The sequence below is a fragment of the Pristis pectinata genome, chromosome 5, assembly GCF_009764475.1.
Source record: "Pristis pectinata isolate sPriPec2 chromosome 5, sPriPec2.1.pri, whole genome shotgun sequence".
In the NCBI taxonomy this organism is placed as follows: Eukaryota; Metazoa; Chordata; class Chondrichthyes; order Rhinopristiformes; family Pristidae; genus Pristis; species Pristis pectinata.
The window spans coordinates 62,825,443-62,852,302 of NC_067409.1; the positions used below are offsets into that span (position 1 = coordinate 62,825,443).

Here is a 26,860-nt window from a genome sequence, read left to right on the forward strand (position 1 = left end):
TTAGGGCAGCTGAAAATTACTTGCTCACTCGTCTTTACTTACTGTATATTTAAATTCCTGTGCATTTTAACTGAAATCTGAAAAAAAATGGATAGTTTTATTTCAGTGCTTTTTCACTGTTTATTCAACTATTTTAGATTAGAAGAACAATCAGGATAATAATTTTTAGCAAAAAGTTTTATGCCAAAGAATGATGCTGAAACAAAAACTCATTACTCATGAGCAGTACAGAACAGAAATGACTGACTAAAGATGAAGAACCTAGTTGATGATTAATGAATCAAGAGGTTTGTATTTCAAGATCACAAGGCAATATGATAAAAAAGAACATTTGGAGAGGAAGCTACAGTAAAAGTTGTGCAGAGTGTCTGATTATGTGTAATGGACTTGTTTATCAGCTGCTAAGTATGCTTCCATTGCTTGGAGATGCTATTTTCTGCTCTGAAAGAAAAGCAATGAAGGTTCATCAGATGTATTCCCAGAATGGCAAGACTGACATATGAAGAGACATTGGGATGATTGGGCTTATATTTGCAAGAGTCTAGAATAATGAGAGGAGCCCTCAGTGAAGCTTATAAAATCCTGATAGACTGGGCAGACTGAATGCATGATGTTCCTGATGGTGCGGAAGTACAGACTAGGGGGCAGGGGGTAGGGTCACAGCCTAAGAATGCAGGACAAACCATTTTAGGACTAAGATAAGAAGAAATTTCTTCATTCAAAAAGTGAAGAACCTGTGGAATTCTATACCACAGAAGGCAGTCAAGACCAAATCATTAAAAACTTATTCAAGAAGGAGTTAATGGTTAAAGAGACTTGGAGATATGGGGAGAAAACAGGAGAAAGGTCCTGAATTTAGATAATCAGCTACGATTGTATTGAATGGAAGGAGCAGGCTAGTAGGACAGAATGGCCTCCTCCTATTTCTTATATGTCTATGCTGTCCAATACACTGTAGAAGGACTGCTTAAATTACGGAAATATTTAGTTTCATTTTGAGATTTAAGTAATACAATTTCCTTGGCTAAATGAGTTGCTACTGTGTTTTTATTCCTTAGAAACAAGTTGTGGCAATCAATCATGTAATTTTTAAAACTTGGATAAAACTGGATAAAACAGGAATGAAGATTTTGTCCATTTTTGTCCTAGAAAATGTGAAAATTTTCTATGGTCATCCTTACTGAATGAAAAAAAATGTCACGCGTGTTTCTGATTTCACCAACAAACCACTGTCTGCTAATGCTGATGTGGTACAGTGGCTATGTTAATGAACCAGTGTCTAGTGGCCAGGACTATAAATCCAGCGACACACATTCAAAATCTATCACAGCTACTGAATTAAATAAATTTGTCTAAAACACCATTATTATTCATGGTGACCATGATGTAACCAGTTTTGTCAAACAAAAACATCTAGCTCACTTCAAGGAAGGAAATCTGGCCTTCTTGTGACAACCATTTGCAGCTACCCATAACTGCCTTTTGAAATGATCTAACAGTCCTACTGGTTCAGTAGGTAGCTTCAGATGGGTAACAAATGCTGGCCTTGCCAGCAACCTTCACAGCTCGTGAATGAATGAAAAAAAAAGCTTAACAAGCACAATAAACTTTGTTCTTTTTTTCCCAATCTTCTGTGAAGCATTTCCACCTTACGAATGCCAAACACTGGTCAATATGCTGGTCCATAATGTCAAACAGCACTCGGGCAGCACTGCTGATCAGAGGGCTGTGAAATTTATCACTTCAGCATAAAGGCAGAGGTTCAAATCCACAGGTAAAAACATAGTTGGAACGCATTGCGTCACTTTGGCTACTTGTAGTAAATGAAGTTCAGGACTGAGAGTGATGGCACAGCTGCCTTGATCGTATGCATTACAGATTTAATACAATTATGCATAAATAGTGATGAAACATACATTTCTTCTCACTAAAGGAAATATGAATCCCTTGCAATTGTTATTGTCTACTCTGAAATTGAAGCATACAAGTAGACTTCAATAGCGTATCAATAGCAAAACACAATGAATAAAATTTTAGCGATCACCAGGTCTCTAGAGATCTTACCGAGCTATCTAGCGACCCATTTCCATCAGTGTCATAAAGACGAAACATGACTAAAAGGGAAAATAAAAAGAAGTCATTCATCTTTGAAAAGCATCCCTAACATATCAACAAAACCTTATCAAAAAGGGAGCATTAATAGGCTATCCTCATACAAAATATTCCATTTCATATCATTTCTGACTTTCTTAAATATTTTCTTCTTGGGATGTACTAACAGGAATGAATCTCAATAAGGTAGATGATGTTAAGCTAATCTTACAATAATTTCCACACAGGATTCAACAGGGCTGACATAAAATGACTTCACATATCAGAATAAACCAGGACTTAAAATTTTGGAGTTGGCTACTTTGGTTTGATAGAGCATTACTGACAGGCTAGTACGGTTTCCTTTAGAAAAGATTAAAATTAAACTGAGATCTTTACAATTATGAAGGATATTAATAAAGTAGATGCAAAGAAAATGCTTCTACTTGTGGGAAAGTCCGAAACTAGGGCCTCTTATAAGTCCAGTCGAGAATTCAGGAGGAACTGCTTTTCTTAGAGAGAAGAAACTGTAGAACCCGGAACAACAAAGTTGTGGTGAATAGCAAAAGTGCATTTAAAGCCAAGCAGAAAAGTACCCTAGAGGGAAAGGAATAAAAGCAATAAAACAGGGGAGATGAAGTAAATAGAGTTGATGGAGACTCACATGGAGTATTAACAGCAGCGTAAGCCAAAAAAAAATGTTTCTGTGCTGGAATTCTATAAGTAAAACTATCGGGATAAAAATGAGTTCATGTGCAATTTTACCTTATGGGGTGGGATGGATTGGTGGGGGGGGGGGGGGGTGGGGAGAAGAGGGGAGACAATTCTTTCAGCCTTCCACATTCAGGACAAGTATAGGCCAGCAATGACCATGCACAGCAAGTCTGGCAGCAGACCCAGCCTTGCTTTTCATTATTACTCATTGGAAGTGTTTGTTTAAAACAAAGTTTAATTTTCTTGTTAAATTCACAAACATACCAACATCAGATATCAAACAACGAATGACAAAAGCACAATTTGCAAAGAGGCAGCTCTATTTACAATCAATAAGTTAGTTATGTTGATGGAGTTTTAAGGTTCCACAATAAATATAAATTTTTGTATATATTTCCACCATTGCATCATTATTTTACTGTTTGATTTGGCAATAATTCTCAATATGAGTGTATCTCATTATCATAGGCTGTGCCCTGTTTTTCCCAAAGATATAGAAATATTTATATATGGGTGATAAGGGAGGACTACGAAACCAAGAAAATAATTTACACACTGACAGCTGCCTGGATTATTCACCCTGAAATGAATAATTGTTTTAATAGAAAATTGAAGCACTGATGATATTCATTAATTGTTAAAGACTCTTTTCATGTTTTTATTAGCTTTACATAAAAGCAGTTGGTTGGATTAACAAATGTTCTTTAGGATTTACAGCAGAATTAAAAAGTAAGTACTCAAACACACACAGAACTACTTTAGACAGTTTCAAAACACAGGGCCTTCAGGACCGTGGTTAAACAATGTTGTTGATCCATTATTAGCTTCAGAAGTAGATTAAGTTAATGGATCTGATGGAACAGAAATGGCAACCACTTGTTTTAAGTAAATATGAATCATTGCTGTACGTTTGCTAAATCTGTCTCCAAACAACACCTGGGTGCATTAAAATTGAAGGCTATGCTGCATTCTGAATATCATATAAAAGGCAGCAGTGGCATGTTTATTGAATGCAGGTGCAGCGCACTCACTTTAACAACTACTATAATAATCAAATGGCTCTGGTTAGTGGAATGACTATTAGAAATCAATGAAGTTCACCACTTGCCAACATTTCAGTAGCACGTGCACAACTAATTGTACATACAAAACTAAGAACACTCTCCTATTATTGAAATAAAGGTAACAAAATAGGGAAATCAGGGTGATTGTTCATGAATATTTTCAGGAACATCAATGCAAGTTCATGTTGTGCATTCAAACTGACTTGTTGCCAATAGATAGAATAAGACAATATGGAACTATGATCTAATGTCAGTTAGAGCATTGCATGAATTGTGTTAAGGGTATAAGAGGGTATAATGGAGGTTCTGATGCAGCCTAGTGCGAGCAACTACAAATATAAGATTAGAATTAAACGGTCTGCAGTCTTCCTCAATTTATGAAAGATATATTATCACAACATCTCAGTTAAATGCATTCTATTAAAAATGATTCATACACAGATTTATTATGAATTGCTTTCTATTTGTTTCTCTGAATGCAAACAGATTTCCAAATAATCACTTGATCTACATTGCAGAAATAAAATACTAAAATATTGAAATTGTAAATAAGGGGAAAAGGATATCGGTTTATGACATTCAGAAACTTTAAAACTAATTCAACCACGCTACTGCTAGTTGGGGTGAGAATACTGCAACATTAGCAGTAAACCTCCAGCAGGGGGTGCTCTGTCTCTCTGCTATCCCTTGCCGCTCTCTCTGGGACAACAGTAAGAACAAGCAAAAGATAAATTTCTTTTGATGAAATTGCATTAAAATGTTGCCAACAAACATAACAGAATTTCATAATAACTCCTTCAGTTTAAAATGTTCCAAGAAAATCTCATCTAAACCATAATCAGATATAATTGGAGCCTTCCCAAAATATCCAAGATTTCCTAAAAGGAAAAGTTAATTTGAAAACTTGCTGAAGAGATAAAGGGCAAATTGTCCACACCAGCATGATGCAGGAACTATGCAGCTTAAGTTCACCATTCCAAGCCAGCAGTAAGATTTACAATCCAGAGCCATCTACCTGATGCAAGGTATCAGTTGGCATGGGGCTGTCCCATAGAACAGTACAACACACCTTTGGCCCACAATGTCCGCGCTGAACACAATGCCAAATTAAACTAATTCTGCTTTTGCCTGCACATGCTCCACATCTCTCCATTCCCTGCATATTCATGTGTCTATCAAACATCCTCTTAAATGCCACTATTGTATCTGCTTCTACCACTCCCTCCAGCAGACCCTTCCGAGCGCCTAGCGCTCTGTGTGAAAAAAACTTGCCCCACACATCTTCTATAAAAACATAAGAACTAGGAGCAGGGGTATGACATCTGGCCTTGCAAGCTTGCTCCACCATTCATGAAGATCATGGCTGATTTTCCACCTCACACCATTTTCCAGCTCCATCTCCATAATGCTCGAATCCCTTAAAGTCTAGAAACTGTTTTGAATGAACAATACAATTGAGCCTCCACATATAGGATAGAGAATTCCAAAGGTTCACTACCTTCTGATTGAGGGAATTCCTCCTCATCTCAGTCCTAAATAACTTATTGCTTACTCAAACTGTACTCCTGGTCCTGTATTCTTCAGCTAGAAAAAACATCTTCCTTGTAGTTAGCCTATTGAGCACTAAGAATTTTCTAAGTTTCCATGTCTCCTCTCACTCTATTGAATGGCTTCAGAATCCTCCACAGACTCCTTGAAGCACAAAACAATGGGTCAGATCACGCTGATGGCAAACCAACAGTTCAAACAGAAAGTCATCTGCCAGCTCGTTGCAATGCACATAGCTGCAGGTACAGATGTGTTGCATCTGATCTCTTGACCTGCCCCTGTACTCACCATTAAGTTCAGGGCCATTCCTCAGTGTCCTGAACCCATGCATCCTGTGAAAAAAAATTATCTAAACAATGAAAGATTGCAAAGTTTTGAAATGCAGAGGGATCTGTATGTCCCATTGCATGATTTGCAAAGTCTTGCACGCAAGTACAGCAATGTTGTTCAGGAAAGTTAACAGTACGTTATTTATTACTGGAGAAATGAGTACAAAAATAGTGACATTATACTCAGTTATACAAGGCATTGTTAGGACCACCTTTGCGACACTGTGTACAATATTAATCTTTTTTTTAAGTAAGCGTGTCAAGGCATTGGAAACAGTTCATAAAAGGTTTACTGGACTAATACCTGGAATGTGCCTGTTCCCCAAGGAGGAAAGGTTGGACAAACTCGCCTTGTAAGTACTGGAATTCAGAGAACGAGAGGCAAATTGATTGAAACGTACAAGATCCTAAGGGATCCTGACAGAGTGTTTGTGGAGAGAAGGTTTTCTCTTGTGGGAGAATCTAGGACTGGTGAATACTATAACAAGAGGGTCACCCACTGAAGAAAGAGATGAGGTGTTTTTTTTCTTCTTCCTTCCTGAAAAGGTATTGGAAGCAGAGTCTTTGAATTTTTTTAACACGGAGGAAGATAAATTCTTGATGTGGGTGAAAAATTACTGGGGTAAACTGGAGTGTAGAGTTGAGATTACAATCAGATCAGCTATGATCTTATTAAGTGACAGAACAGGTTTGAGGAACTGAATAACCTATTCCTGCTCCTAATTCATATGGTTATATAGCATGGAATATTATTTCCCCACTTTGTTTACGTGCTTCCAATTGGTTTGAATATCCAATGCAAATTCCCTTGAAGTTGCAGAACAACATTATTGGGGCCAACATTTAGCTATCCAATTCTCTCTGTGAGGTTCTTTAATGAGTTCACAGCACCCTCACCAATTTTAAGTGGGGCTTCCAAGGCTCTGATATTCTAACACTCACAATGCTTCAATCGAACGGACCTTTCACCTGGAATCCTCAAGTATCTTTGGGAGTGGAAAATGCAGAGATCACAGCTCTAAACATGAGCGGCCATTTGTTGAGGACTTCTATGACATGGCACTCCTTTCATTTTCTGTTTCTGTTCATCGACACTTTCTAAACAATAATCTTCTGGGTCTTTTTAAAAATAGAAAAATATGAATGGTCATTTTAAATCACCACTTATCAAAAGATGAAATTCTCAGAGATATCTACAGTCCTGATTTATACTGGTTGTTGTTCCTCAATTTGTGTCACAATATCTCCAGCCCAAAGAGAGATGCATATGCTTGTTCTTTGCACAAGGTTCTACCTCCTTGGTGGTTAATGTGCATTGCTTTGATGGATTAGATGGCCACACTAGTCTCTCCCATCACTTTGACTTTGCAATTGGCTGGACGTGCACTACATTTGCACTATTAAGTGGTCTTTTGCCTTTGGTATCAAGTATTCTGGAGTCAGCTGTCTGAATCACTGTCTCAATTCCTAAATTACATCACCACACCTATGCACATTTTATATTAAATGGAAAAAAATGTAGAATGATAGACTAAATAGTAGTGAAATAATTCATCTCATTTAGAGTTGGAATTTGATGTTTAGCTTTGCTTAGCTAGTTTCACTATATGAATGAAATGTTTCTACTTCTTTTCAATCAACCTGATTTGTCGATGGGCATTTTTTCCACAGCATCACAGCAGGCATACACAACCAGCAAAACAGCCATTCTTCATTACTTCTGAGAGTCCATTTTACAATGTGTACTTCCAGTGGGACATCTTGGACACTCAACACAAATCAGGACATCTCTGGTGTGTTGTATACCAATTTCCCTCCATTAAAACTAACAGATGGAGTTAACAGGTTTTACCTCTATGTGGAAACATTTAGAACTCCAGCACTCTGGATTTCCCAAACTTCCTCAAAACTGATCACTATTGTTATTCTAATTGTCCTTCATCTGTGAATGCTTCATTGAGTTTGATGACTGAGAATGAACTTCTGCAGTCTCCAATGCTGGTGTGGCAAGGCAGGTAGGAAAATTGAAGGTAATTTAACTTATTGTACCTGCTTGCTTTTTTATTGTTAATGTTATTTAAACAAATTAAATAATTTTCATCTTTTAAAAATATTAAGATAAAGTCAGAGACATTCACAAACATTCAAGCTCCGTGACAAATTTTGTCGCTGGTTCTGCCTTGGGGTCTGGTTTCATCAGTTGCCAAAGGAATTCCATGGGATCAATGGTCAAAAAACCCTCCAACAATGAGCACCTTGCCAATCAGTTCACAACCAGCTTTGTTGAGGAAGTTTACAGAGAGGACTTGCTTCAGGAAGGCAAGCAGTGACTTTGTATGGCAAGCCTCTCAATGGAAGTTATGGGTCATGAAAAATTAACGGGTGGAATTAACAATGCACCAATAACTTCCCAACAAACATGACAAAGCCAAAACTTCAGGTAGTCTCATGCATTCATAACACTTCTTTTTAAAAACACATTTTTAATGAGAAAATTTGGAATGATATTTGGTTTAACCAAATCTAAAGTTGAAATTCTTCAGTAACCATTTCCCTTAAATTCTGGTCCATGTTTTTACTCTAGCTTATATTGTCAAAGGAAATATAAATGGCAGCCACCCACAAATCAGAATACATAGGTGCAGGCTTTCTACTTTAAAAATGCTTTGTTAGCCTTGAGCATTGCCAACTTTTCTGAGACAATAACAGACATGGAGGAGCACTCATTAACTAAACATACTTGGGATATCACAGGCCCTCTATTACAACTTACTGATTTACGCAGCTGCAAATGTAAGTTCTTTGAAGTCATCCACTCATGAGATACATTGTAATGAGAGAAGCTGCTTCTTTTACCATTAGACATTCACTGGGCTGAGGTTGTGAGTAACCAAGACTCTTAGATCATGAGGATTTCAGGTTTAACAATGTTGATGTTAACTGATCTTAGTAGAGGTGATAAGGACATTACAATTGGCCTTAAATTCAGGTCCGTTAACAGCGCCAAATTTCTCTTGTTGGAAATTTGCCTAGAAATGGGATAAAGGCAAGACTACAGAGGTCTGAAGGGGCAAAAAGCCTGTTGATTCTACAAATGCCCACACTGATAACAGCATATGAACAAATGTACAGGAGGGCGACCAAAAAGTGGACCAATTTACCCTTGTGAGGAAAGAATTTCTTCAGGAGGGTTAGTGATAGAAGAAAACTCAAGCAATAAAGACTTTTCTGAAATCCTTCACACATTTCAGGCAGTACCTGAATAGGTCCATCTTTTGATTCCCCACATGTAAATAGCAACGTTCGAATCAATATCATTTCAAGCTTATTATAACAAGTCACAAAACAACAGAGTTGAAGTTAAAAACTGAAGACGCAGTGGCAATGGATTTTCCCTCTGCCACCACAACTCCAGTGGACTTGAAATGGCAATTGCATTCACACATCTGCTGATCTAATGACGGAGGCTCCAAAGAGATTCCAGGCCTTTAACCTTGAAAAGTTCTAGTGTAGATGTAGTAGTAGTTTACATACATTCTAACTTGTCCTCCGGCCGACCTCCCTCCAGTAACGACAAGTAGCAAACTATATCCTTCAGCTGAACCACGTCTGACCCATCAGTGCTGGCAAGGGAAGATGTTACAGAAGGAGATGATGTTTCTTGAATAATCTGCAGCTCACTCTTTGTTTCAGAGCTTTTAAGTCCTAGGAAAGAAAATAGAACATATTTTCAAACAACATTAGGATTTGCAAAATTTTACTTCACGAATTCACAGGGGACAGAAATTTTTAAACAGCTTTTAAAGGCCACAAAGGCTGCATGTTCATAACAGCTCTCAAAAAAATGTGCATTTCAAACAGCAAATCTGATGTTGCAAGGCTAAGATTAGAAAAGCTGAAAACTGATAGAATAACATTCATTGTATCTGTTTATTTTCCAGTCTTTTTACAGTTTCCTCCCTTTCATTTATCCTGCATTCCTGAACTGTTTTCAATTTTGAGGCAAACCATATTTGATGAGATGTCCATCAAAGGCTTTTTTACTTTTTCACTAAAAACAAACACCTGTATTAATTATTTCAGTACAATTTTTCCTCAACAACTCCAGGTCAATTTGCACAAAAATGAAATCTTAGTTAATGCCCCCAGTATTATTACATTCCTTGTAAAATATAGTTAGAGCATCATTCAATATGGTTTGTGGAATTTTAGGAGACATTCACAATTTGTGCTGTGGTATCATTTCACCTAACATTTCTCATAGTTTTAACTGTATACGTGGATCCTGTACTGAATTTATTTACTGTGATAAATAGATTCAGTACAGTATCCAGGAAAGGTGAAGGACTGTTTTCTCTGGTTCAGGAGTCAGTGATGAAGGTCTGCACATTAAAAATTAATTGCTGACATTCTCTAAATTAACTGGAGTAAGTTTAAATTATTAAAAATAATATTCTTATCTCCACTTTGTTCCAGGTAAGATTCCATCCGAAGCATTGAACTGGTTTTCTCCCTTTCAGAGTAGCTGCATTTTTACAGCATTTTATATTTTATTTACAGGATATATTTTATGAATTCACACTCTGGAATAAGGGTACAACTTTGATACATGATTCTACATAAATTAAAATTCAAAATCTTACTACTGCTTTATACAGAACACAAACAGGTAAAGGTTAAAAAGGTATTTAAGCAAATGCATGCTTGACAGAACGGCCAGTTATCTGAAATAGGATCGAGTGGGTTGGATTCACAAGAAAGCTTCTTTCACATTATTAGCTGGTGTTTTTATGCTGAAGTTAAACTAGCAATTCTCACAAGTTTTAAGATTGTATCCGATACTGATCCTGCCTTTTATGAAACTCAAGGTGATACTTCTTGTTGTGTGAAAAGGTTCTTAAGGTCTTAAAGATGGAAGACTCTGGACACAATCTTTGGATTTTAAAAATAGTTTAATCACAAAGGCAAACGCGGGGACAGAATGAATGGGAACGGATGCACACTTGCACACACACACACACGCAGGAGACCGCGAACATGAGGGGGAAATCGCAACGAGGATGAGACACACACACTCACAATAAACAAGGTACAGTTTATCAAGGAAGGGATAACACTTCAGTGCCTGAACACCTGGACCCAAATAAACACTGGCCCTAACACTCCCTGGAATCTGACTAAGACGCTCCCAAACCACATGGTGGTGCACACTCTTACCAGTGGTCTCTGCAGCATTCTCTCACTATTCCTGGGGCAGTCGAATGAGGAAGAGCCAGGAATGTGCAACACTCTTTATAGTGCTGGAAGGCTGGGTGGAGCCTGGCCGGGTAATTTAGACAGGCCAATGTCTTGGGAGTCAAGGACAAAGGTGTTTACCAAGGCCAATGGTCATCAGGTTCAGGAAAAAAGGTGCTCTCCAAGGCCAATCCATATGCCCACACCTGATGGGTGGGGTGGAGCCAAACCTTGATTGACAGTGGTGTCACTTCCGATCTGATAAACAATGCTGTCCTCCAACCAGAGGGGTCAGTGTTTGTTACTGTCACATGACAGCCATATGCTCTCATACTACACTTCTCTAGTCTACAGAGGTCTGGTTCTGCTAGGTCAATATGACTACTTAGCTAGGAATGCTCATGTCTTCTCACGATCTGTTTACAATGACCTAGAACCTCCTAGGAGCAGTGAGCACTCCTACAAGATCCACAGGTAGCAGGATGGGATCCTCCCGAGGCAACTTCCTGAAAATCAGCTGGGAAGAAGACCCAGTGCAGTGCAGGCCCTTCTGTTTGTAAATTTCATCAAGAGGCACAGCCTGCACAAGTCCTGCCTGAAGAAAATAGACAGCTGAGCCACACCCCAATGCTGAATCAGCTGTAAAAGATATGAAAGTTTCCAAATTTTCACAAAACCGAGTTTAAAATAGATTTATAGATAATAAAATAATTTAAATCCTTAACACACCAGAAATACTTAAAGCTAATTAAATGCACTTTAGTTAAATTAATTCAATAAAATGTAAGTTAACCATCTTGCTGCTCTCACAGATGATCCTTCAATTAAAATGTGTGGTGTCAATGTCTTTGCTCCAGATTTAACCTGACACAGGAGACACCAGACACTCCAGATGCTGGAATCTGGAGCGAAATATAAACTGCCGGAAGTCAGCAAGCCAAACAGCATCTGCGGGGGCAAATGTATGGTTCAAATTTCAGGTCGAGTCCTGATACAGGTTCTTGACCCAAAATGTTGACCATCCTTTTGCCTCCACAGATACTGCTTGACCTGCTGAGTTCTTCCAGCAGTTTATGTTTTAACCTGTCACAGGCTCAGTGGACAGATTTCCTTGCATATCTGCAGGAAATTGCAGGAATTTACTTTTCCAATCATGAACTCCATGAGCAGTCCATTGTTGGAGCACAGTGAAGTAATCGTCAGCAATCAGCTGTGAGGAAGTTCAGAACTTCCAGGCTCCCACAAATTTTTGCACCAAACCCAAGCTTCCAGGCAGGAACAGAAGAAACTGCCAGCATTTCTCAGGAAAAGCTGGGCCAATATTTCTGTGTCTGATGGACATTATCTTGGGAATTTAAAACAACCAGATCAATCCATCTGAATTGGCAAGCAGAACAACAAAAGTGGCAAACAGCAATACATGTTCAGCTCAAGACAAAGTATAAATGGCTACCTGATTAGCAGAATGCTTTAAACTCTTCAACTGATTAGAGAAACTGAGTACCAACAGAAATGCCTTTGAAAGTGTCCTTTGTTTTACATTTTCCCACCAGCAGTTCCAATCGATATAAATTATAATTAGAGGCATGTTGGTCAGGACAGAAAGTAGTAAGTACTTCCTCATAACAAAGGTATACAGAAGTGTGGAGACCAAAGAGATTCTGCAGATGCTGGAATCTGGAGCAACACGCACAAAATGCTGGAGGAACTCAGCAGGTCAGGCAGCACCTATGGAGGGAAATAAACAGTCGACGTTTTGGGTCGAGACCTTTCATCAAGACTGGAAAGGAAGAGGGCAGAAGCCAGAATAAGGAGGTCTGGGAAGGGGGAGGGGGAGGAGCACAAGCTGGCAGGTGATAAGTGAGTTCAGGTGATAGGTGAGTCCAGGTGAGAGGGGGAAGGCAGGTGGGTGGGGGAGGGACGATGAAAGAGAGTGATGTAAGAAGCTGAGAACTGATAGGTAGAAGGATTGAAGGAGGAGGAATCCAGTAGGACAGGACAGTAGACCATGGAATAAAGGGAAGGAAGTGGGGAATAGATGGGCAGGTCATGGGCAGGTCATAAACATCGACTGTTTATTTCCCTCCATAGATGCTGCCTGACCTGCTGAATTCTTCCAGCATTTTGTGTGTGTGTTGATACAGAAGTGTGGATCTCTTTTTCCAACTCAAGTTCATCACATAAATCCAAATTCATTAGGTTTCCCATCAACCAAGGGAATTAAGGATTATCAGTTCAGGGTAGGATTAAGGTAAAGATCAACTGGAACCTCATTGACGTGAGGAGGTGATGATCTGCTCCTGTTCCTAGATTCTTGCTTAAGAAAATATTTTGATTCGAGCATGTTGTACTGCACTCCACCACTTAGTGTCAGTCTAATTTGAATATTATCCAGCATGCCAAAGAGTCTTTGTTCTTCTGTAGATATTTTGAAACTATTATTAAACAAGAACTGTGGATCTCCAAAACCTTAATACATTTCAATTCCTACAAAGGGTTAAAGATTTTTAATGCCAATCTATATAGTCACTTAGGTCACGAGAAAATGATGAGTATGGCTTGACCAACTATAGATCAAACTTAACTATTCCAAAGGCAACGAGGATGAGAATGTGAAATAGCAGGAATATTGCAATGCCTAAACTTATTCCTTAAGGTAAAGTTAAAGTCCTAACTTAATGTTGCTCCTACCAATATTGCTAAAATATTCTATAATTTTATTGCATCGATCAATAGTATCTCAAATATTCAGACAAAGACTCACTGTTCAATTTAAAAATAAATTCAAGCTATTTCACATGTTCTCATCATCAACTGGAAAAAGTCACATCTGTACCACGGATGCTTGAAAGATTAATTTTACAATGAAATTAGACATCATAACCTAAATGCATTTGTGCTAAGAGAGTGGAAAGTTGCTTAATGGATTTGCCATTGGAAGTTCGGGGAAATGAGTCAGCAGGTCCCATAGGATTTCCCATCCATTAATATTAATTATCACTTTACCAAATCTTTATTTTGCCTTGAATTCCCAATACATGTTTATGGAATAAATGAATGTTCCACAAAGGGTATAAAATAAGCTTCAAACTTCATTCCTAGTGCGTGCGTGCGTGTGTGGGTGCGCGCGCGCGAGTGAGTTAGTACAGGATAGATTTTATCAAAACCCCTTTCAATAAAATTGATCAGAAATGTTATGTAGTTTGCATTGGATACCAAACTTCTTCCAAGTCCTCTGCACATATGATGTGTTAATGTACAGAAACATCCTGACATGTACATTGGCACCCACCAAAGTTCTATGCATGCTGAGACATCCTTTATTTAAAATTCATTGATACATGGGTGATCCATAAACAGCACAGGGCATTGATGCCAAAGCAAGTTTTCACAATGCATATGTAGCTTCTTCAAACATAAATTAGAAGAGACCTGTTTTCTTGGTCCACTGCCATGGAATTCAATGACCCTTGCAAGTCAGACCTCTTGGATTTTAACAGCCCTCCCACGACCCACCCCACCTCTCCGCCTCCACCACTGCTGAACCCCAGCCTGACCTGACCACCTTCACAATTTCTAAGTAAAATTTTTTTCCAGATCTCTTGTCACTTCATCATTGATAATAATATTGAGGAACCTAACAAGGAAAGTGCTTGCAGTTGCTCCAGAGTTTACATCCCAGCAAGACCTCTGTGTCAGCTTGTTTGTATAGCCAGCATGCTGTGTGATTAATGAAGATGGAACATATCCTCTCTTCCCAAATCTGCTAAAACTGCAGCTGAGTAAACACCTTTCTGTTGATTCTACACAGTCTGCCCCACACTAGAAGCTGCAGGTAGCTGGGAACACCGCAGTAAGCTGGCTCGCCTTCAGCTTTAAGGAAACAAGATAGGGGAAGAATTCCATTTAAAAAACTAAATACCATACCAAATCTTGACTCCAATTTGTCATTCAAACTGACCCTCTGGATGAAATCCAGCTCCCTTTTGGGATCACTCAGGGCAAATTGCACGCCACATTATAATCGGGGAACATTAATTATGATTCCATGAAGGTTGGTAGAATTGACAACAGGGCTGTAAAGAGACATTAATGATTATAACAGATAACTCCCCTTTTCTAACCTTCTGTGATAAAGATTGGATCTATGGTGGTTGGAGTATGTGGGAAATTTTGGCACAAATGCTACCATGTGCCCATCAGATGATGTAGCCGATGGACCATGTGGAATTTCAGCCATCATCAGATGCTGCCCTTGGCAGAAGGGAAAATATTGATTACTTGCCCTTACTAAAATTCCTTTTTAGGGTCAACATTTACTGCCCATCCCTAAATACCATTAAGGTAGTGGTGAGCTACCTTTGTGATCCACTGCATTACCTCTGGTGAAGGTACTCCCACAGTGCTATTGGATAAAGAGTTCCAGGATAATAGATTCATTGATGATGAGAGAATTGCAATATATACTAAATCAGGATAGTTTGTGCCTTGGAGGGAAATCTCAAGGTGGTGGTATTCCCATGCACCTTTTGCCCTTGCCCTCTCTAATGGTAGAGGGTGCAGGTCTAGGAAGTACCACTGGAGTAACCTTGGAGAGTAATTGCAGTGCACTTTGTAGATGGCACACACTGTAGCCATGCTACACCAGTGGTAACAGGAATGAATGTCTAGGACGGTAGATGGGAATCAAGTGAGCTGCTTTGTCTCGGATGATGCTGAACTTCGTGTGCTATTGAGCTGCACTCATCCAGTAAAGAGAAGAGTATGCCTAAAAGGCCCTGACTTGTGCCTTGTAGATGTTGGAGACAGGAGGCAAGCCATTCGTTGCAAGATACCTAGCCTCCTTTCAATCATCAGCAGTGATGGAAAGAATCATTGCTAGCGATATCAATCAGCAGTTACTCATCAATAGACTATTTATAGATCATTATGTTTGGTTTCTGCCAGGACTTCAGATCCAGTTCTCATTACATGCTTTGTCCAAATGAATTCCGGGGATGACACCAGATGAGATTTACTAACCTGACATTAAAGCAACTATCAAATGAACACAGTACCTGAGGACCCCTGATAAAATTGAAGTCATTGTGCAAACCTTACAGTAGTGCGAGTCTTATCCCAAGTTCAGAAGTGAGAATGTTTTCTGATGTTATGCCATACCCTGTTCTGATAAGGCCAACTGTCTCCAGATACAGCAAGACTCAAGCAACATCAAGGCTAGGGCTATTAAATGGCAGATGGTATTCATGCCAAACAATTGCTGGGCAATGACTATTTTCAAAAAAAGACAGCCTGTTATCTCTCCTTGGCATTCATTTCTGAGCCCCCCAAACCTATATCGCCATTGACCAGAAACTTAGCAGAACCAGGTACGTAAATGTCATGAATTTTTAAGAAGGCAGAGTCTTGATTCTGCTCCAATGGTTCACCTCTTTGATGGACAAGTTGGATGGAATACTATCTGCTTGCCTGGATAGATGCAAATGTACTTGCATTGAAGTCTGATATATTCCAGGACAGTTTGTTTGATTAGCAGTCTATTCACACCTTAAACATGATCATCCTCTATTCAGGACCTTTTGACGACATTGTATATTGCCCACAGACTCCATCAAAACAATCAACAAAGCTTCTTTGACAGCACCTGAGAAAAACACCTTGAAGGGCAAAGACAATAAAGACAGAGCAATATCATCCGCTGAAAGTCATAATTCGTTTTGTGTGGACTTGGTCAAATAATCATCCTTCCTTCATCAACTATTGGTTGATATCCTGAAACTCCCTGATATTACTACGGGAGGAACCTTCAGCATATAAATCGCACCTAAAGGCCAGTGAGGATGGGCAATGAATACTGGTCTCATTCATGATGTCTAGATCCGAAGGGTGAATTGAAAATAAACTTTAATAAGCCTGGGTGCATATTTCACAAGACTATGAGTTAGCAAGAGATTGTGTGCATGACTCATTCTAATATTTGTTGCCGATTTCTTCCACTTGCTGTAAATAAGGACAAGTTGAAAGTTTCACTGAAGTTACACATGCAAATTTAGAAAACCATTGATTACAAAATCTTTTCCGTGAATAGATATACTGAAAAGAATATTAACAGATCTCTGCTATAAGTTCATCAAACAGAGAGAAAGCACCTCTAGTGGAGAGGGTGGGTGGGGGGCTGGAAATATTTGAAGATAACTCGCCCTAGTCTCACGCTTTCCAGGCATCCATTTGAAAGGTGCCATTGGGAGTCTTCAAGGCATTGATCACTTGCTGACTCTTATCCTCAGGGAAATTACTTACATTATTCAAAGAGTAAAAACAGGAAAACAAAATAACCTCTATGACCATGGAGAAATTAAAGAAATACAACGTTACACTTCTGACAATCCTGATACAGGAAGGTTACTGCCGTCCATAAATTAACAACTCATTAAATGAAATTGAATATTTTTTTAGTAATAAAATATTCCGTGGGTGTAGGGCTATTAGTTGTTTATTGACATTCTGTGCCAAGCACATTTTTCATCAAGACTTTCCATAATTAGGAAATTTACATGAGCCAGAGTTGGGCCATAATTATACTTCTCCACATAGTGATAAAAGCTAAGGATTACTACCTCTAAGAAATGGACCTGCAATTGGCCCATTCTGGTATTGTGAGAAAGGTTCATATTGAAGTTAGAGTCCAGTTTACACCATATCTGGTCTCCTTTCCTATTCACTTAGTGAATACTGGGTGTTGAGTAGAACTGGCTGATAATTCACCATCAGCCCAGTTTGCGTTTCAGCAGTATTTAATGGGAAAGGTCAAGTCTTCTTTTTGAATACTTGTCTCAACAATATTTTTAATTCTCATCTTTTCTCCTCATACGTTACCCTTGGTAAATCACCCAAATAATCACAAGAAAAGTCTAACTTCAACTGTCAGCAGTTTATTTGACCACAAGGGCATCACAGTTGATCTGAACCTATCCAGCTAATATTCAGAAAGATATTTCTATCAGAGGCTATTAGAACCGTTCACTTCTCACTTCCTAAGCTACGTTATCATATTGCTGCAGTTATGGTTAAAAGGGACCTATCCCAGCAACCCACTGTCACAAAGAATGGAATCAACACAGAACAAGACTGAACCTAATAACAAACTGGTCTACCTGCAAGTCTGGAATCAAGTACCTGATAAGCTCCCTAGGACATCAGAATGACAGATGGACATCTCTTACATGTGCAATTTAGGTATCAAGGTTGCTGACTTCTGATTAATCTCACTGAATTTTACAAAATGAAGTAAGAGCCAAGCTTGAGAAGTAGAATTCAGAAATAAACTCACGAAACAAATATTTCCGACTTCATCCTCAAGATTTGATCTTCTTCAAAATAGACACAGATTCAGAGAGGTTTTTCTCAGCTGGCTTCCATTATTCAATAAGATAAAACCAATCTACAAAGTTTACAACAGAGACGAAATGGAATTGATCCTAAAATGGACATTATTTCATGAGCTCAGCTTATGATATCTGGCTTTATAAAATATATACTTCCAACTAAACAACACAACCTTGGTGCTACCAGCAACAGTTGGAGCATCAAAGCATCAGGCTTACAATCACACTGTAAATTTCAGTACTTCTTGCACAAATCAGGTTCACCCTTGTATGGTTATAGCAACATAATATTTTCCCCTACATTAAATCAACCTCTCAAATCCATATGCAAAACTTATAACAGGAACCAGATTTTTAAAAATTTCAGTACTTGACACAGCTGATCCCACCATATTTGTCACACTTTCTTAATCCATTGTCGACACCTTGCACGGCTCTGTTCCAACCCATCTGACTGCAGGCAGCACAGCTCTAGCAATAACTTGGCATATCCTCTTTATGTCACAACATTAGTATAAGGGTTCCATGAATAAGTATTGGAGGCCCAATAGCTTTATGATCTGTATTTCTCCTGCTATTTCACTGACAGACACTCGGTCAACTTCCAAATGAATGTTGATGGCTTCCAAAATTCTTCTTTTCTGTTGCATAGTATGATGTGTTAATTGCTTGCTTACCCCTACATGGTTAGTCTGACATCAAGCCCTGGATGAGCCCTATTTGCTCCTGCTCGCTATTTGGTGAAACCAAAGCTATTGTTTCCAGCATTTGACAGACTCTCAGGGTGAACTGGACAACTGGGGGAATTTTTAATCCAAAGTAGATGGGTTAAGGTCAAATAGGAAGTGAAAGTGTTTTCACTTCAAATAAGATCCTTATGTAGCTCAAACTCACCCTCAGGTTTAATGAATATGTGAAGAAATAATCCAATCTCAAGATGGGTTGGTCTTTGAAATCATTCAGGGAAGCTGCTTGCCTCCCTCGACAAGCTTTCTGTTTTAAAGCTATTATCATCTGAATGCCCCTTGACTCAAAAAACCTGGCAGGAAAAAGGCAAGCGCAGGATTCATAAAGCAAGTACTTTGGTAACAGTTCTTGCAGGCAGGAGGGGCAGGGGCATTTCCTACAGAATCATCATTGTCCTCAAATGCCCATTCACTCACAGTCTGTTATATTCCCCTCTCCCACCACCCACACCCCACCCATCTCCCCTTACCTCAATTAGTCTCCCCCTTTTGCAATGACCACTCCCCTAATTACATGTTTCTAGTCCCACCAGCTCCCCTAATACAGGGGCCTCAGCTTTCTGAATTTTAACAATCAGCCAAATCTACCATCAGACTGGGCAGAAATACAGCAGCGTATTGGACTAGAGAAACACATAGACCCTGGAGTTAAAATTTCTCCACATTAGTGCTATCCTCCATTTATGTGTTTCCTATCCACAGCTTCCCCCAATCCTTCTCTTAAACCACCCCCAAATAAATATTGAGCCCTTTGGAATTTGGACGCTACATCTAATTCCAAGGTGACCTTGAAATCCCACATTTAGCCTCAACTAATATTACTTAATCTCAGATCAGCAACAATCCCCACCTCAAAATTCTCTTTTTCCAAAATACTGAAAATACAACCAAAATTCTAAAATAAAGGAATGTGTCATATCCAGACACCATTACCACAAAGTCTTCCACCATCACCATCATCATCATCACCACCACCACCCCCACCCCCCATCCACCCCCACCCCCCATCCACCCCCACTGGCTTCCTTCCCTTTACCTTTTCCTCCACTGGTCCAAACTTCCCTTACCAAGTTTCACTTGGACATCTCAGTCCTTGCCAGCTTCTATTCACTCTCCATTATTTAATGTACTAAAATTAAGATTCATCATTATTCCGTTCATGCCCTTGGACCCCAACACTGCAAGCTCATCCAAGCATAAAATCCTTTCTGAACACTTTGATCTAGGTTTTCTGAACATTTATTAATCCCTTCACCTCACCATCAGAAACAAACATTTTTGTCACATCAGGGCAGAACAAAACCAGTAATAATTGACCTGAAGCATTCACCCTGTTCCTCTCTCCACAGATAGTGTCTAACCACTGAATATTTCCAACAATTTCAAGTTGTTTTGCAGATTTCTGGCATTGGCAGTTTTTTTATTTTACTTTTCATTTACTGCTTTCTGGAGCACTCTTCCTCATTTCTTTCAGCTTTTTACTGCATACCACCTTTAAATTCCCCTCAAAACATCTCTGCCACTGAGCCTTCACCTCAATGATTTAAACTTTCCTCTTCAGTTTTAAACCAAATTCTGTAAAACTTGGCAGCATTTTGTTGAGTGTTCTGTCTGCTGGTTTGAAAGGCTGTAACCTGTGGGATTGCCTTGGCATCAGGAGTTGTGTTCAGCCTTCTTACAGTCTACATTAATGACTTGGTGGGAGATATTGAGACCTAGGTTTTCTGACACTGGAAGCCACAAGTGGAAGAGTAAGCTGTGAGGAGGGCACAACAAGATATAAATAGAAATAAAGAGATGTATTAAATAAAGTAAAAATAAAGCATTGAAAATACTCAGCAAGTCATTGTGGAACTGAGAGAGAAACAAGAATTAACATTTCAGGTTCAGTGTTCTGCTGAGTGTTACAGAAACTTTCTGATTTTATTTCAGATTTCCAGCACCTACAGTCTTTTTTTCTTTCAGAAATACTAAATGTTTGGACAAGAATGTGGAATGTTATGTAGAAAAAGGAAAGTCATTCTCTTTGGTAGGACAATAAAAAAGCAGGATACATTTAAATAATTGGGAATTAGGAAATGTATAGCAAACAATTAATAAGACAAATAATATTATACTTTGTTGCAAAAGGATTGGTATAAAAGAGAGAAGGATCTTGATGAGATCACAGTTTGATTGTCATGATAATACTTTGGCTCCCTTTTACAGTGAATGACACATTTGCCTTGCAGGAAGGGCAACAAAAATTCACTGGACTGACTCCTGCAATGAGGGAGTTGCTTTGCAAGGAACGACTGACAATTTGCTGAGCGGACTAAATCTCTTTTCCCCAGATGTTTGAAAAGTGAGAAGTAATCTCAGTCAAACATGTGGGAGTCTGGAAAGGCTTGACAGGGTGAATGATTGGAGAATGTTTTTCCCCAGACTGGGAAGTCTAAAGTTAAGGGCTAGAGTCACAGAAGGAGGGCTTGACCTTCACTCAAAGGAAAATGAATCTTCAGAATTATCTGTGCCAGAGGAATATGGATGCTCAATCATGAAGTGTATGCAACACAAAAAGCAACAGATTTTTGAATACTAAGAAAATCTATGGGAATAATGCAGGAATGGGGGAAATGATCAGCTGTGACCTTACTTAATGATTGTGCAGGCTGGAGGGTCTGAAAGGCCCACACTTGCTTGTGCTTCTTATAATCCATCATCCTTTTCTGTAAAGAAAGGTCTCTTAACCTAGCTTCTTACTCTCAGCAATTATCATAAATTGGTTCCTCAGCTGGACTGCCCTACCTAAGGAAAAATAATTTTTTTCTATCACCCTATTAAATTTCTTTTTAGTTTTCTCTGTAACAATGGAAATAGTCTACAAAGCCTCAATTTTCCCTCTGTAACTATACCATTCAAGCCATTGTTTAGGCTTTCTGAAAACAGAAATATAACAGACATACTGATTCAGAGGCCCCCATTGCTTACCCCCCGCATCGAGTGAAGGACTGCTGGAATTTCTCGCCTGTGATGAGGGGCTCGGAAGAGATGATTTGTTCTTGAATGACAGGAACAGATGCTGACAGAAGTCATCGGGCAGCTCAGCTTCCAAGAATGTTTTCATAAACAGTTTGAAGCCTTCAAAGTCAATTGGCTAGAGGTAAAATAAACAACAGTCACTCTCGGAGAAAATAATAAAAAATACTAGAAAATAGCTTGCATTCAAAATAATGGCCTCTATAACTCCAGTTGAAATCCAAGGTTTTTTTTGTTTTTCAGTGTGAAAATCTTCTATTCATTAGTTGCAATCATCTTGATTATCACATTTTACAATGTGATAAATTTTTTTTGTTAAAAGTTGGTCTTATATTTGTCATTCTTTAAATAAAGTTAAGCTTTAATTTATGCAAGTTACATAATATATCTGGAAAGCAGTAATATCTTTTTCTGTAACAGATGTTTCAATTGTGAACCAATGTGCATTCCTTTATCACATTACTCAGCCAAAGATCTAACAACGTCATAATTACCTCATTCCGAATTACTCACAAAATGCAGTAGAAGGTTTTGAAGAGCAGGTAATTTTGTAAAAAGCACATCTGTGACTGACATGCTTACCTATAATATTTTATTTATACATATATATACACCCATATAATGCACAAATGATAATTAGAAATAGCTCCATGCCAGCTTAAGTACTTAGACATCAAACACTGGAACTGCAAAACTCAACTGATTATTCTACATAAACTAGCTCAGAAGAATGATTTCTATTATTTAACTTATAGAACAACAAATCCAACTTTAAGTTTCCCAGCAATTACTATGGCTGGTCCAAGAAGCCAATATCCTGGAGGCTGAGAGTTTGAGGGAGGGACCTTGGTGGCCTTATATTTATGGAATGTTGCAAAAGAGGTCACAAAAATGGAATTGCTTAATTATATTATGTTCAGAAATAATAATAAAAAATCAATTTGAACCAGATGTGGTTGATTTCAACCTCCTTTAGATATCTTGGCAGTTGGATATACAAAGATAAAACCAGGCAGACATTAAATTCCAAGGATTCCATTCATTTCTCATGCTGCTCCAATTTATGATAGGTTGGCAATGAAGAACAGAAGTAGAAGCTGCATAAAAAAATGCCTTAATTTTGACCCAACACCGACTAAGCTTAACTTCTCAGCATTATAGTTGTCCCTACACTATTCTTTACCAGACTCAAAACCCCGACACACACACAATCTTTCACCATTTCAGTACGACGACTTATTTGAAGAGAACAACACAATGCCATTCATACCTACCTCCAGTGGGAAAACTGTACATGACACATGACATGGTGCTAGACTTTCAAATCTTCGTTACATACTCTCTAGGTGAGACCCTACTCATTTCTCATTCCATTCCACTCCTCCAAATTGATCTTCACACCTATTGTGCTTTATATTTACTCGTGTCAAACTTCATCTGCCACCCCGCAGTCCAATGACTGGTTGCCACATTATAGGAAGGATGCAGAGGCTTTGGAGAGAGTACAGGGGTGGTTAACCGGGATTTTGCCTGGATTGGAGTGTATCAGCTATAAGGAGAGGTTGGACAATCTTGGACTGTTTTTTTCCTGAGTGTTGGAGGTTGAGAGGTGACTCGATAGAAGTATATAAAAATACGAGAGGCATAAATAGGGTGGGTAATCAGATTCTTTTTCCCCCAAGGTAGAAATGTCAAATATGAAAAGGCATAGCTTTAAAATCAGAGTGGGAAAGTTTAAAGGAGATTTATGAGGTAAGTTTCTTTTCAAAAACACAGTGGTAGGAGCCTGGGACAGACTGCCAGAGGAAGTGGTGGAAGCAGATGCAATAGTAATGGTTAAGAAGCATTTAGACAGGCACATGAACAGGCAGGGAATGGAGAGACATGGATCATGTGCAGATAGATGGGACTAATTTAATTTGTCATCATGGTCAGTGTAGACATAATGTGCTGAAGGGCCTATTCCTGTGCTGTACTGCTGTATGTTGTATGTTCTATGTTCTGTGACTTAAATATAAATGTTATTCAGTACATCCAACCTGGTATCATCAATAAATCTTGAACACATTATACAATACTCCATCTGCCAAATCAGTACATGATTAGGTTCAGTACTGATGATCCTCCAGTCAGATGGAAAGTCGAATGATAACTCCAGCACTGTGGGCTCTGGAGCTCTGGAATGCCTAACAAACATTTGAATGAAGTATTGGGAGGTCAAGCATGGATTATACCTATCAATTTTGGAGAAAGTTAGCCTGAGAGACGCCTCCAAAATTTCTGCTAAGAAAATGACATGAAGTAAATTGAAATGTGTGCCTTTAACTCAAATAGAACTTCTAGATAAGCATATACTTTGAAGAGAACCACATGTATTAAAGGCATAGGTCATTCTGAAACTCGTCAATTTGTGGGAAGATGTGTGAAATGTTCAATCTCCTTAGAACCAGGGACAATAATGAGCTGCTGAAACAATCCAATTTTCCATTTTCCAATCACAGTTTGAGCCCAGCAAACAAAACAAGCAGGTAAGCAGGTTGAAATGTCCAGTGAATTACAAGCCTTTGAAGTCTACAGTGCAAAATCTTGCATAGTTCATTTATCACAATAAGCTAGGCTACATGTTTTTTTTTAAATTTAAATTTCTTAAATTTTACTTACAGCATGGTAACACGCCCTTCCGGCCCAATGAGTCCGCGCCACCCATTTTAAACCCAAAATATCCTACCCGTACGTCTTTGCAATGTGGGAGGAAACCGGAGCACCCGGAGGAAACCCATGCAGACACGGGAGAACGTACAAACTCCTTACAGACAGCAACGGGAATCGAACCCCGATCGCTGGCACTGTAATAGCGTCGCGCTAACCGCTACACTACCGTGCCGCCCCTTGCTTTAACTCCATATTCACTGTGCCAAGGACTGACAATACATTACACAATCGAGTAAATGGTTGGGCTCAGTTTACAGCAAAATAACTTCCTGCCATTCATGTCAAAGCATGCACACAAGCAGTATGAAACTAAGTTATTTGGAACACCATTGACTATTGGACTAAAATCATTTCCACAGGGGCACATTTCAAAGATTCAGGAGGAGGTCTGGGAGACAGCAAAACATTTGGCCCACTCCAGCAAAGTACCAGCACAATGATTAAATGCATTCTTCTATGCAAGAAACTAGTGCCCTTTGAGACCATCTCCATAATTAAAAGTCTGAACATAGTTAGCTGTGGAAAGCATGAAATGGAATGCAAGGAGAAAACTTTGTGCTGCCTCTACATTTACATGATCGCTGCATGCGGCCAGCCCTAATGCCACTGGTCATTGGCTTAAATCTCAGTAGGGGAGACATTGTTGTGTATTGCTACCACTGCTTAAATGGGCCTGCATCCCTTAAACAAGAGGAACAATGTCACTGCAGTAGTGGCGGCAGGCGTTCTGGAACCCATTCTGACGAGAAATGACACTGTGTGAGACAGAAGGCACAACATTGTTCTCTTACATTCACTGAACATAGAGAAGTAGAGAAGAGATGCAAATTATTGGCAAGGGATCAGGAGGTCTCGCAGGCACACAATGCAAAGAGATGGTTGTGGCAGTCAGGACAGGGGTCAAAAACCTTGTTACAATCCAACAAGAGCTCAATGACATAATATAAAATGCATCTTAAAATGTCACATCCCATCAACTGCATCACTAGCATCAGTCTTCTTCCTGGGAAGTCCCTCAGAATCAAGGATGCCTCACTCCCAGTCCGGGTTTTCCTTTTCCAAGATGGCTAATGAGGCCATTGTGGGCACTACAGACTCCTCCACAAATGGGGCAGGTGGAGGCTGACACGGTGGGTGGCTCGGTGACTCATAAGGCGGCTCGCTCCTTGTGCCCTTTACCGGGACTTCTGTGTGTTCAAGTACATGGCCTCAAAGTTTTCAAGAGCATCCCAGATGTTCCTTCTCCACTCTGAGTAGTCATGGGCCAGAGATTCCCAGGAGTTAGAAGGGATGTTGGAGGTTTTTTGTTCCCCAAAGGAGACTTTGATCACATTTTATTCTATCGACCTGGTAATTTCTTCCCATGACATATCTCAGAATACAGTGTCTATTTCAGCAGTCTTGCACTGCGTTCGTTAATGACGTGGCTTGTCCAACACAGCCAAATGTCTAATAGGGCCTCAATACTGGAGATATTGGCCTGGAAATGGATATCAATTTTGGTTCAGTTTTTCTTCCTGTGAATTTGAAGGATTTTGTAGAGGCTTTGGAGGGATATGAGTCAAAAGCAGGAAAATAGGACTTGCTCGGATGTATATCTTGGTCAGCATGGACAAGTTGGGCTGAAGGGCCTGTTTCCATGCTGTATACCTCTATGACGCTGGTATTTTTCCCAGTGTCTTGAGGTACCTGCTGTAAGTAGTCCAAGTTTCAGCAGCACGTGGGAGCGCAAGGATCACTGCTGCATGATGGACCATCAATTTTACCTGGTCTCAAGACTTGGTCTTCCAATACTCTTTTCCTCAATCAATCATAGGTTGTGCTGGAGCAACACACACAAAATGCTGGAGGAATTCACCAGGTCAGGCAGCATCTATGGAGGGAAATAAACAGTCAATGTTTCGGGTCGAGACCCTTCATCAGGAATGGAAAGCAAGAGGGCAGGTCAGGGGAGTGAGAGGAGCACAAGCTGGCCGGTGATAGGCAAGTCCAGATGAGGGAAGAAGGTAACTGGGTGG

General features: G+C 39.3%; 1 protein-coding gene across 1 annotated transcript in view; it reads right to left on the reverse strand.

The window, feature by feature from the left end:
• The window catches only part of dgkb (diacylglycerol kinase, beta), a 589,337-nt gene that overhangs the window by 353,757 nt on the left and 208,720 nt on the right, over positions 1-26,860 (reverse strand). Inside the window, exons 5-7 of the mRNA XM_052015544.1 lie at positions 22,083-22,248; positions 9,281-9,451; positions 2,065-2,114 (exon numbers count right to left, since the gene is read on the reverse strand). Coding sequence (XP_051871504.1) covers positions 2,065-2,114; positions 9,281-9,451; positions 22,083-22,248 — 387 coding nt within the window. The remainder of the gene's footprint in view (positions 1-2,064; positions 2,115-9,280; positions 9,452-22,082; positions 22,249-26,860) is intronic.